Raw genomic sequence first — 13,178 nt, 5'->3', positions numbered from 1 at the left:
ACCCTGATCCTAACCATAACACCCTGTCTTTAACCCTAACCCTAACCCCCTAAACTTAACTCTAAACCTAACCCTAACAAAAAGTTTCAAAATACTTTAATTCCTTCACGAAAGCCTGTATTACAATTTAAAAACAAACCTATCTGTGCATCTGTGTCAGGCGTTAAAGCCACTTCCAAATATATCACTCAATCAGGAAATCAGCCTAATGCATGATTAACTTCTCAATACAGACTCAAAAATTCCAAGTGCATAGTGGTGGTGCTCAATGTCAATAGAAAACTATATTCTGCCTTCCAGGTGAAAATATGCTCCATTGTTTCATTCAGAGGAGGATGAAAATGATATCAAAATGTAAACTTTTAAACTCTTGGTATAATTATCTCCCCAAGAGCTCCTAAATCTTCATCTGCCAAGAGAAAGCCTTTGCTGGAGATCTGTTGATTTGGTTAATTAATATATCTTGATTTCAGGAAAAAAAATTATCCTTATACTGTTGTTCTAAGCAAATGATTTTTTTCCCCCAGAAAACAAGATTTTGGTGAAGCAGTCGCCCATGCTTGTGGTGTATAACAATTTGGTCAACCTTAGCTGCAAGTATACCTACAACCTCTTCTCAAAGGAGTTCCGGGCATCCCTTTATAAAGGAGTCGATAGTGCCGTGGAAGTCTGTGTTGTATATGGGAATTACTCCCATCAGCTTCAGTTTCACTCAAATACGGGGTTCAACTGTGATGGGAAACTGGGCAACGAATCAGTGACATTCTACCTCTGGGATTTGTACGTTAACCAAACAGATATTTACTTCTGCAAAATCGAGGTCATGTATCCTCCTCCTTACCTAGACAACGAGAAGAGCAATGGAACCATTATCCATGTGAAAGGTAACATGCAACTCTACCAGTGGTACCTAATGTAATGGTTTTCAACTGCAGTCCTGAAAACTAGGCCATCGTCGGTGGCAGGGTTGAATAAGTCCTCAGTGATCTGATACTAATAAAGACAATGTTTTCAAAAAATTTTTTTTCTTTCACTTTAGAGGAGATTCAAGATTATATCTTGACTATCTTTACTTTACCTCACTGACTTTGAGTGGGAGAGTAAGGGATGAAGCTACAGCCCATGGGAATAGATCACTCATAACATTACTCTGCAGTCATGTGGGTCATGGCAGAAAAAAGGTTGCCATTAAAATGTAAGTCCAGGTACCCTCAAGAAGCAGCTGGGTCTAATTGATCAAGACTCAAGACGAATGAGTTCTATTCCTAATTAATTCTTTTTTTGTGCCCCGTGATCTTCCTCTGAAAAGTACCTTTCCATTTTCTAAAACAGACAAAGGATGCTGGACTGAAAACCAGGGGATGTGAAATTTGCTATTAATCAACTCTACGATCTTGAATAAGTCACCCAACTTTTTTATGGCCCAACATTCAATGCCATGGAACAGTTCATGAATTAATGAAAATAAATCTACTGAGCTTATGTTGAGATTATGTTCTCTCTAAATGTTGGGGAGAAAAATTATAAGATTCCCAGACTCAGAATACAGTTTATTGGTAACAAGAAGTAAAATTGAGAGGGGTCAGATCACTTTTTTTGTATACTTTATGGATACACTGTAGCTTTTCCTTTCTGTGGAATGATAAATAAGAAAATGGATGCTCAGTTTTATATTTAATACTACCATAATTGCAATAAATGTTTCTTTCCTCCTATGCCAGAACAGAGCTGTGCTGTGGTGAAAAATAGGATACTAAATAAGGAAAGAACCATTAACTGAATGTGGCAGAGTAGCTTTTGTGTTCTGGCAAAATAGAGGCAATTAATGTGTGAATATTTTGCTTAATGAGTCCCATCCAGATTTCTAATATCTCTAATGTCCAGGCAGAATATTTTAATTGGATCAAATTAAAGGTTAAAAAAAATATGCTTTTTTGGAAGTTAAGGGTGGAACATATTTTCTATGTATGAATGATATACTACTTTAGGATAGTATTATATATGGATAAACACATAATATATCATTTATATTAGAACTGGAAAAGACACCAATGATTCTCTACCCAGTAATTTTCAATCCTGTCTACACATTATAAATCTGGGTAGGTTTTTAAAAGACACCAATGCCTGAGTCCAACCCTGAAATTCTGATGCAATTGATATGGGTTGAGAAAAGGGTGCTTGACACTGTTATATTTTCAGACTTCCTCAGATAATTCTAATGTGCAGCCAGGATTGAAAAATCAATGGACTAGAAGAGTTTTGGTATTCTTTCTAGTTCTAATTTTCTCCAGTTTTGAATAGAAGTCTTCCCCTCCCCTTTCTGATTCTCAGAGATTTAAAGTAACTCATCCATCATCATATAATCTATTAGACACTATTGGAGCTAGAAATTTACCTTCTGGTTACCAGTCCAATGTTCTTGCTGCCATATTAGGCCGATGATTTTCTTACGTCTCAAAAACATGTATATCATTTAGCTTATTTTAAAGGTAGTTTAAAGTTCAGGTTTAGATGAATTGTCTTCCAATGGGGGAAAGGGGAAGAGGTTGGGTTGAGATCATGTGAAGTCACCATTTTGAATCACACCATGGATTCAACGAAGTCAAGTGAATGCAGCTGTACTGGTGCACCACCCTAAAGTAATGGTTTCCAACTGTAGTCTTGGACACTGACAGGGTCATGGTCAGGGGTGGGGTTAGATAAGTCCCAAAGAACAAGTCTATCTATATGCTTTTAAGCTAGTGATATTTTTCATATTTGTACTTCTTTCACATTTTTCTCTGATGTTGAGAAGGAAGGAAATGTACTCAACTTCCATTGCTGCATTATTTGATCCATTCTATTCTATTTTTCAGAGAAATATTTTTGTCCAGAACCCCAATTTCCTGAGTCTTCAAAGCCCTTCTGGGCACTGGTGGTGGTCGGTGGAGTCCTGGCTTTCTATAGCTTGCTGGTGACAGTGGCCCTTTGCACTTGCTGGGTAAGAGAAGCAGCACTACTTTTATGTAACTTTTCTACTGCACATGCAATCTGAACATATGCAAGAATTTTGATTATGTGGTTTATTTTCTGTTTAATGTATGATTATTATTTTTTTCCCATGCTTGAGTAGGTTATCTTTTACCTTGTTCAACTTTATGGGAGATAAAAAATCTGATGTGAGTTCTGTTTTCCAGAAGACACTGAATGGGTGGCCTGGCAGAATAATAAGCTGAATGGGAAAATTAGGGTGTGGGGATTAGGAGCAGTTACTTTCCTTCTCCCCATTTTGCAATTTAATTATGACACGTACAACAGTTTTAATACATACACATGTATAAAAATCTAGGCAACTTGGGAAGCTAGGCAACTGAAGCCAACGAAAAACACTGGTTTGGTCAAAAGTCATGGGAAACTTGGCTACTGGAATTGTGTATTCAAACCTAGCAAAGAAACTAGACCTGTTTATCTGAGTCATATTTTTGTCTCCTCTGAAGCAGTTGAATTGTGTGAGGCCAAGTAGGGTGCTGTCATTATGAAACTGTAATGAGAGTTAGACTTTTCCCAGCTCTTGCCACCAAATTGAAGTTTACTAATTTTTGCAAATGTTTGTGCAATAAACTTGATGTATTTTTCCTTACTTTTCTCAGTGTTGAATTTTTGGCCTAGATTTGAATACATTTCGATGAACATATCTGCAGTTAAGAAGGGACTTTGTGATCAAAGATCTTTTCCTTACTCAGAAACCTGTGTGTGATACAGAATAACTCATGTATTGACTCCATGTTGTCTTCAGATTTTTTTCTAGAAGTTAGCTGCATGTGTGAGTCATTTCCTCAACGAGAAATGTATTCTCTTCAAGGATAAAGGACTATTTCTCTTTATAGTCTCCATTCATTTGATACTAAGTACATTTAATGCTTAATGAATGCTTATTGGATTGATCAATTGGTAACCTCCACAGAGGTCAAATTTAGGATTTAAATGAGTCTGTTCGAAGTGTGACATTCATCTTTAAGACATAATCCATATATTTAACTATCCATAGATGGGCTGGTGATTTCTGGAAGGATGCTGTGTGAAGCCATCCTATTTACTATGGCTTGGTGCTATAGGCCCGGATTCACAGTCATGCTATTCTACCATCCAGCCTTAGATATTTTTAAACTCTTGTTGGCCTATTGCCAATTTTTGCCTCTCAATTGTTTCCCACATGCTCCTTGCAGTTCAGGAGGCCATAGGGGGCAGATGGACATTTGTCAGCCTGCTTGTTGCCTAAACTCTACCCTCTGCAGGGTAGGGAACAAAGTGGTTGCTTGTTCCTGGAAATTCTTTATGCTAGGTATCATCTTGGGAATGCCTGGCTTGCCTTTGCAAGTTACCCAACCCTGACAGGGGCTTTAGTATAGTAAAATATTGCCTATGTCCTGCCTCTGTTGATAGTTGAGTACTTTCATCTTTCTGGATCTTGGTGTCTTCGTCCATGGTATCTTCTAGCTTTGATCCACTGTGGTGTTTGTCAATGATTTTAGAATTTTTAGAATTCTTAGTTCTTGTTTCTTTCCCTAATCCTTGGCCATTGGTTTTATGCCTGCTATATAGCTTTTCAATCCTCTCCTTGGGAATCTCAAATTCCTAACATAAAGGTCAGGTGCAGTGGCCCTTTAGGTACCCCTCCAGGAAAGGCGCTCCACTGTGATGTGCTGACCTAGGTCAAAGTAATTTACTAGTTTTGCAGGAAGTAGTTTTGGGAACTGCTTTAACGTCCAGTGGCCAGAAGAGTACTGCTCATCATTTAAGACTTATTATAAATATGCATTAGAATGTCAGTTACTATAATATAATGAGGCACTAATTTGAGTGACTTGAATCACTCACAGGGACAAAAGCAGCTTCTCACTTTCAATGAGTTTGAACAGTTCACTTTCAACTCAGACACATCACAGACACTCTGGGGTTTTTCTTTGGCAGCACTACAAAATCCTTGTGAAGTTCATTTTGCTTTGTCTTTTGTTTATTTATTTTTTTTACTGACCACTCATTTATCAAGCAGATTTTGCTTTGTCTTGAGAAAACTTATCTTGGTTTTACTTTGTCTCATAGATTCCCCGTGAATTGGGTAGCCTTAGTGCTTGGCATGTCTTGTCATCTGTGGCCTCTTATAGTCCATTAGGTTACCCAATAAGAACCACCCTTTATTTGCATCGCAGACCTACGTCTTTGTAGTCTCTTACCAAATGGGTGTAAATAAAAATATATCCATATTTCATAGACTATAGTAGCATTTTTTACCCTGGGCTCATCTTTCCCTGCTGTTGCTATTTAAACAACCAGCGCCTTGCTGAGCTGGGCATCTAGGCCATTAGGGCTCCCTAGAGGTTAGCCATTTTCTTGGTAATTTTCTGGGATTCTATTTTTGGCTGCTCTTCAGTGTGCCTTGGTATAAGGTGCTGTTTTCCGGAACTTCCTGAGTGCCCGTGATGTGCTACCGTAGGCAGTTCTGGACTGAGTGGGTTTCTGGGAGCAGCTGCGGATTCTATCTCAGTTCTTGACCTGATGTTGACATTTGAGTAAATAAAGAGCTCCCCTCTGTCAGGCTGCCACAGACCAGCACCTGTTACTCTCACTCACTTCTCCATTCACTCAGCTGAGCTGATAAACCTGTTCCTTTTCCTCATCAAAAGGAGCCTTTTAAAAGACATGTAGATAGTTGTGTACAGGTAGTATCTGCCTTTTTATCCAGTAGATCCTTGAAGACCATGTCTTTACTTGTGCATTCCTGTGTGTTGCTGCTGCTCCCAGGAAATGAGTGGGTAAGGCTGGTGTGGGGACCAGGACAAAGGAGGAGTGATTCTGAAATCACACATTGTTAGCCAACATTGGTGAAGGGGTGGAATAGATGATAGTCGCACAGACACATAAGGTGGGTACTCCCTGCACACATATACACACATGTGCAAGATGCACATGGGCACTGTGTGTTCTGTATGGTGTTCTCAGCCTTGCATGTATCATTTCCATCCCACTGCTGTGTTTAGAGTTAGGGTAAATAAGTAAATTCACCATTCGATAATAGCATTAAGGTAAACATGGGAGCTGATTGCAGCAGATCTTTCATTATCTTTCTGTGCAACCTGTAGAACCTCAGAGTCAAGACATCTTTATTATCAGGGCCTCTCTACCAGCTATCATTTTGTTTGGGTGTCTGGAGGCAAACACTGTCACTTAGGGGTTTGGCAAAGGGAGTCATCAGGGTTGGAGTAAGTACTAAAAATGCTTCCCAAGTTATCATCAGCAGTCTTCTACACTTATTCGGGGACACACATTTTCTTGGTCTACCTCTGCCCTGCTATAACCCTGTGCCCAAGAGAGCTGTAGTCTTTAATTTATGGAAAGGATACAGAACCAAGATAATTCTTTGTTGCACGGGGCTGCCTTGTACATTGTAGGATGTTTAGCAGCATCTCTGGCCTTTACTCACAGGATGCCAGTAGCATCCCTCCCTGTTGTGGTACCCAAAAGGTCTTTAGACTTTGCTGGATGTCTCCTGGGACAGGGGCTAAGAGAGCTTGAGGTGTCAAGGATGAGGCATAGGAGGTCTGCCTTGGGCAACTATATATATGGTAGTATCATTCACTGTGATGAGAAACACTTGGAAAGGAGTAGACTTTTGGGGAAGAACTTGAGTCTTGTTTTGGACATGTTGAGTTTAGAGTGTCTTTAAGGTCTAGTGCAGAGATATAAATTTGGATGAATAGGTGGTAATTGAAGCTGTGAATGGGGATGAGGATAGAGTGAGTAGAGGAAGAGGCCTAAGACTAAGCTGTGAGGAATGCTAACATTGAATGGCCAGTTAGAGAAGGATGAGCTTGCAAGCCAGGCAGGGGAGGAGTGGCCAGAGAGGTAGGATGAAAACCAGATGTCACAGAAGACAAAGAGGAAGAAGGTTGCAAAACGGAGAGTAATCAATAGCATAGAAGGCTGCTGAGAGTTCAAAAAGAAGAGGACTGAAAACGTGGCAGCTGTGTCACGTGAAGGTCCGTGTTTACCAAACCTTTCTTTCGTGCTTACTCTTCCATGTGACAAGGAAGTTGTGAAGGGCTCGGGCAGGAGTGTGTGGAAGTAAGACCAGGGCTGAAGTTGTTCACTTATTTATTCATTCAGGCGTCATGTCATTCACGTACAGCATATGTACTTAGGCCTCAGGCCTATGTGCCAGGAAATAGACATTTTTTTTCATAGTAGAGAATTCTGAATCCAAAAACCTGGGTGGCTTTATATTTTTATAATTTTTACGTGTCTTTTGTTAAAAATGTAAAATTTACTATCACCTTAACCCAGAAATGGTGCTCTTAACCCTCAGTCAAAAACTCTGCTAAGATCACGGTGAGTGCAACTTTTGCCCCAGGTTCAGCATTGCCCTTATTTTCACTCCTGGTAGAAATTCCTTCTGAGGGAGCTGAGCCTGTGGAATAGAGACGAGTGACATTATTGTCCCTATACTCATAAAGGAATAGGAGTGTAACTAGTTGTCTGGAACTGTAAATCCCCATTAATTGCACTCGACTTTTACAAATTTATGATTATACCAGACTTTGGAGGAGCTGAAGGTCCTCTTTGGTTAATTATGGAAAAACAGCTTATTGTGCAAATGCTAATGTATAATAAGAAGATTGCAATAGGGACAGGCTTAACCTACTCAAAGGAGCAATGGCCTTCAAGTGTACTTAAATATCGACAGGAGGTATGTTAATTAGTATGCTTTTGGAATTCAGGTCAAATAGCAGTATTGAAAGTAACATGGACGAGTTTCTCTAAAATCCTTTCTTTTATTGAGATCATTTAGAAGAGTCAGTGGTTAGGTTTGATTAGTCATTTCCCAAGTCCAAGGTGCTCAGGGAATGCTGGTGTTTGGTGTCAATTGACAGTCAATGTTCTGCATAGTTAGAACTCCTTCCGTGACATCTTCTCCCTGTCCCTCCACATTGACACTTCTCTTTGCTGCAGATGAGGAGTAAGAGGAGCAGACTCCTTCAGAGTGACTACATGAACATGACTCCGCGGCGGCCCGGGCCCACCCGCAAACACTACCAGCCCTACGCCCCAGCCCGTGACTTTGCGGCCTACCGCTCCTGACACGGACGCCTATCCAGAAGCCAGCCGGCTGGCACTCCCCACCTGCTCAACATCACTGCTCTGGATAGGAAAGGACCGCCTCATCGTCAGCCGGCCACCTCGGGCCCCCGTTAGGCCACCAATGCCAAGTTTTCTTGAGCGACTGGACCAAATATCAAGATCATTTTGCAACTCTGAAATGAAGTTAAAGAGATTTCCTGTGGCAGACCAAGTCTCGTAGTGCCACGACCCAGATTCACACTTACCATGTATTATCGACTTGACTGAGAAGTTAGGGTAGAAAACACAAAGTGAGTGGATTCTGTTAGCCTTGAAATCTGTTTCCAAGCTGCTGGCTGAGCCTGTTGCCTTTTCCACTCATCTGCACATCTCAGTCTAGCAAAGTGTGATATCCATGGATATTTTTTTTTTTTTTTGAGACAGAGTCTCACTCTGTTGCCCAGGCTAGAGGGCCATGGCTTCAGCCTAGCTCACAGCAACCTCAAACTCCTGGGCTCAAGCGATCCTCCTGCCTCAGCCTCCCAGATAGCTGGGACTACAGGCATGCACCACCATGCCTGGCTAATTTTTTTTATATATTTTTAGTTGTCCAGATCATTTCTTTCTATTTTTTTTAGTAGAGACGGGGTCTTGCTCTTGCTCAGGCTGGTCTCAAACTCCTGACCTTGAGCGATCCACCCGCCTTGGACTCCCAGAGTGCTAGGATTACAGGCATGAGCCATCGTGCCCGGCCTCTACGGACATTTTAAATGGAGAAGAAAGACTAGAAAATCATTCCTTTTGGTTAAACGGGTGTTTAGGGTGGGAACAGCTTAGAATAGGGGGAGGGGGGCAGACTTGAGTATTTTAAAACCATTAAAACACTGTCTCCTACTCATGAAATGAGCCATTTAGTTCCTATTTAATGTTTTCCTTTTAATTTAGAAAGACATAGACATTGTCTTTGAGGAATTCTGACCATATTTAGTTATTTTGAGCAATGGGATCCCCTCAAAGCAATACCAGGCAAATCAACTTGCTTTTCTCATTCCCTGTGATGGGAATTCAGTGTTAATGTTATCACAGTATGATTTCAAAAGAATAAAATAGTTCTCCTACACCAAGGAAGAATGTGTCAGAAAATAAGGTCAATTTATGTGAAAATTATTTGAATACTAGGAAGGATTATTTGTTTAGCAGCTCATCCCAGTCAAACCATGTTATGGCTTTTCTGTTCCGTACGTTTCAGGTTTGCACAGTTGGTCTCCTTACTGTGTATGTGGAGATCTGAAGCGGGTTGCCAAAAGAGCAGCCAGAGGAGAAGTGAGGATACTGTGAAAAGGGACGTTGGCATTCATGAGGGTATGAGGGATGAGTCCCAAAAAGCTTCTTCTGGAGGAGGCAGAATAGAAGGGAATGATGAAATTCTTGCCATGTGCTGAGGAGGTGGCTGGCATCGGGTGGAAGCTTTCCAGAAGGCATCAGGCAGAAGGAGCCCTGGGGAGAGCTCCTTTACTGGGACTTGAAAAGCTTTAGGGATCAGAGCTCCAAAATTCTGGATTCAGCTGCCCCTGTACCCTGGAGGTCCACTGACATGGGAAAGTATTTTGGAGTGAGTTTTTTGAGACAGCAAAGTTCTCAAGAGACTCTGCAAGACCTGACCCTGGAATGACCATGGATATTTTTCTGCCTCCAGTTTGGATCAACTGGAATATGCCTGGGGACCTTGAAGAATGGCTCTCCTGCTGTCTTTACAATGTTGCTCAGTGCTTCAGTTAATTCAGGTGTTGGAGGAGCCAGTTTTGAGAGACAGATAGACTTGGTTCAAGCCCCATTACTAGTTGAATGGCCTCAGGCAAGTCACCGCCCATCTAAGACTAGACAAGTCACCGCCCATTTCAACTACAAAATGGAGAAAATGATCACAAAGGTCTGTTCCTATGCTAAAATCTCCATGAGGGCATGGCCCAAGTCTTTGTCTCTGCTTGTCCCTGGCATTTACTACCATGCCTGTCATATAATGCTAGCTATTATTATTATTGCCATGTAGATAAATTAGGTATAAAAATTCAACTGGGCAATGACCTAAGAAGGGAGGGAATATTGTAACACAAATTTAAACCCACTACGCAGGGATGAGGTGCTATAATATAAGAGAACCTCTTAACTTCCATCATTTTCCTGTTTCTTAGAGTATTTTATCTTGTAATGAAATATAGGGCCTTCCCCTTCCCCATTTTTATGTATATAAAGAGGTCTTTTAACTGTTGTTTTTTTTTTTTTTAAATGTGGGGAGGAGGTGAGGGATAGGAATCTTATGATTCCAGACAACAAATATTGTACTCTGGTTGATTTTTAAATGGGCTTCCATTCCATGAATTTAATCAATCCAGCAGTATTTGGGTAACAAAGTACTGTTGAATTTACACTGGCACTTGTGCCACTTGCTAGCTTCTTGGTACGCAAAGTTCTTCAATCCAGGTTAGCAGATTGTATTTGAAAATGACAGAGCTGGAGAAGTTTTAGAGAGGGCAGTAGCAAATAAATAAATTTTTTAAAAATGGAAAGATTTAATCTAATGTAATAAATGGCTCTATTTTCTAACTGGAAAAGTAGGTTTACTAAAGATGAATCATACTTGAGATTTTTCTTACTCACTCCGAGCAGAACCAAAGTAGAAATGTTATACAGGGAAGGACGTTTTCACTATTAGTATGAACCAAGAAATGGCTTAAAAACAGTGGTTGGAGCAAAGCTTTTATAGTTTCAGATACGGTAATTATGAAGAAAACAATGTCATTTGCTGCTATTATTGTAGAAGTCTTATAATTAATGGTATTCCTGTAATTTTTGATTGAGAGCTTATTATTTTGGGCTAACCATGCCAATTTAAAGAGACCAAGTGTACATTATGTTCTATGTATTCTGTGATAAAATTACTGAACTACCATATGCCTGTTTTAAATTTGTACTTTAATATTGTCTGTCAGTATTAGGAAAGATACACTTTAAGAGTAGACATGCTTCACTTTGGCAATTATTCTGGAGAAAACTTGCTATTTAAAAGAGGTGTGGGATAAATCCTGTTATAAATCTCCAGTTTAGCCATTTTTTTTTTTAAGCCAGACTTTCAAATACTAATTTTACTTCAAGCAAGGTACATTTCTGGTTTGTTTGCTTAGCTTTAGTCACAATTTCTCATTAGATCAATGGTTTACCTCTCTGAGATGTGAGGCTGGGCTTACCTGTGCAATTCTGTGTGACGTGAACGCTTGGAAGTTTCAGCCTTGATTGACTCCATCAGTCCCTAAGGGTAACTAACTAAACCATCAGTCCTCATGGCTATTTTAACGGGGGTGTTTGCGGCCAAATGGATGTCTCATCCTTCATCGCAGCATTTTACACTGCCAGATGGGAACTATACCAGGTCTGGGGACTGATCCCAAAGTGTTAAATTCAACTACACGCTGGAGATTGAAGATGGTGCCAGTGATGGACCCAGAACCAGGATCATGACTGCCACAGACCTCTTATTAACCCAGGTCAAATACAGCAGCGTGCACTTGCTCAAGACCTGGGGTGAGTGAGTCTGTGTTATCTGCAAGCCTGTTGGAGGCTCAGGTAATCTCTATCATAGGTATATACATGCTTTCTGACATAGTCTTCCTTGGGCATGTTCCCATTTCAAGGCCTTTACAAATACTGTTCCCTCTGTCTGCCTGGATTGCTCCTTTGCCTCCTTCGAGTCCCTGCTCAAGTGTCACCTTTCCCCTAATTAAATACCCTCACACACTGTCTGCTTTCCTAACTTGTTTTTCTCCGTAGCATTTTACCATCTCTTACATTAGACATTTTCCTTATTTATTTGTTTATTGTTTGTTTTCCCAAACTAGAATGTAAGCTCCATGAGGGAAAGAACTTTGTTTTGTTTATTGCTGTATCCCCAGTGCCCAGAACAGTGCCTGGCATCCAATAAATATTTATTGACTGAGTGGATGAATTTCACATGGCCTTATGAATTAATGGTCAGTCTAAATGTTCTAATCACACTTTGAGAAGAAGAGAGTCAGTTCTATTTTCTACTTTCCTGTTAATAAGTTCAAAAGTTCATTTTATTAGAAAAACAGGAGATAAAGCATATATACACAGCCAAAGCTGGTGAAAGAAAATCTAATAGATATAAGATCATTTACATTTGAGAAATTTTTTGTGTAGGGAGGAAAACCAATACTGTCAGAAAGAATCATCCTAAAAAGTCATGTTAAATAAGCCACAGTCAGGAGTAAGTTGATTTTCTGTTGATGTCCTCAAGTTCCCTCTTAAGGGAGTATTGACTAGGTTCTAAACATATCATTAGCCTAAGACTTCTGAAAATTTTGCCTTTGTAGTTAAAATCTTTTCATACAGCTGACCTGCTGCTCTTTTATATGGGGTGATTTTACCCCAGTAAACTCTATAAATGCCTTACCTGGCTCTGATTCAAAAAGAGCTCAAAAACTGGGAAGGCTGGGGACAGAAAGTTTCAGCTTCTTCACCTGTCCTGCTCATGTCATAGCCGAACACTCAAATAGCTTGCAATAGTTTGAAAATAAAACAACAACAAACAAAACTTGTGGCATTTGGAGCAAGCTGAAAATTTGAATCATATTTATATTAAACACACACACACACACACACACACACACACACACACACACAGAGCTATCACCTTGTCGGTAGGGGAAGGCCCTTGAACAACAGACACAAGAGCTGGTCTGATAATTCGTGTAGCAGCTTCTGTTTCCTTCATTGTATATTTTACTTTGAGGGTAACCTGGAGTCAAATAGGTGTGATCTCCAAACTGACTCTTCTTTGTTGAAATGGAGCTTGTTAAACTTAATAAAAGTAATTAAAACTTGAAAAAATATGAGTTTACATGTCTCTTACTACTCCAAGAGGGAGTGAACTCAGCTAGTTGCTCACAGTCCAATAGGACAAATAAAATCAATTGGAAAGAAACAAGATCAGTAAAAAAAAATAAAATTTTAAAAAGTCAGCCATTAATCTGCTCAATAAACATCCTTTACTGTGCTAGTTTAAT

At 40.0% G+C, this 13,178-nt stretch overlaps 1 protein-coding gene across 2 annotated transcripts in view; it reads left to right on the top strand.

Moving 5' to 3' along the window:
- The window catches only part of CD28 (CD28 molecule), a 28,268-nt gene extending 20,100 nt beyond the window's left edge, over window positions 1-8,168 (top strand). The window contains exons 2-4 of one of the 2 annotated variants that reach the window (XM_012655268.1): window positions 528-884; window positions 2,859-2,983; window positions 7,990-8,168. In XM_012655268.1, coding sequence (XP_012510722.1) covers window positions 528-884; window positions 2,859-2,983; window positions 7,990-8,118 — 611 coding nt within the window. In that variant the 3' untranslated portion in view covers window positions 8,119-8,168. The remainder of the gene's footprint in view (window positions 1-527; window positions 885-2,858; window positions 2,984-7,989) is intronic. The other variant, XM_012655272.1, reaches the window with a different exon arrangement.
- The last annotated feature ends 5,010 nt before the right edge of the window (window positions 8,169-13,178 follow it).

The sequence above is a fragment of the Propithecus coquereli genome, unplaced genomic scaffold (genome assembly GCF_000956105.1).
Source record: "Propithecus coquereli isolate 6110/MARCELLA unplaced genomic scaffold, Pcoq_1.0 Scaffold113, whole genome shotgun sequence".
Classification (NCBI taxonomy): domain Eukaryota; kingdom Metazoa; phylum Chordata; class Mammalia; order Primates; family Indriidae; genus Propithecus; species Propithecus coquereli.
This window is presented reverse-complemented; position numbering and strand designations above follow the sequence as displayed.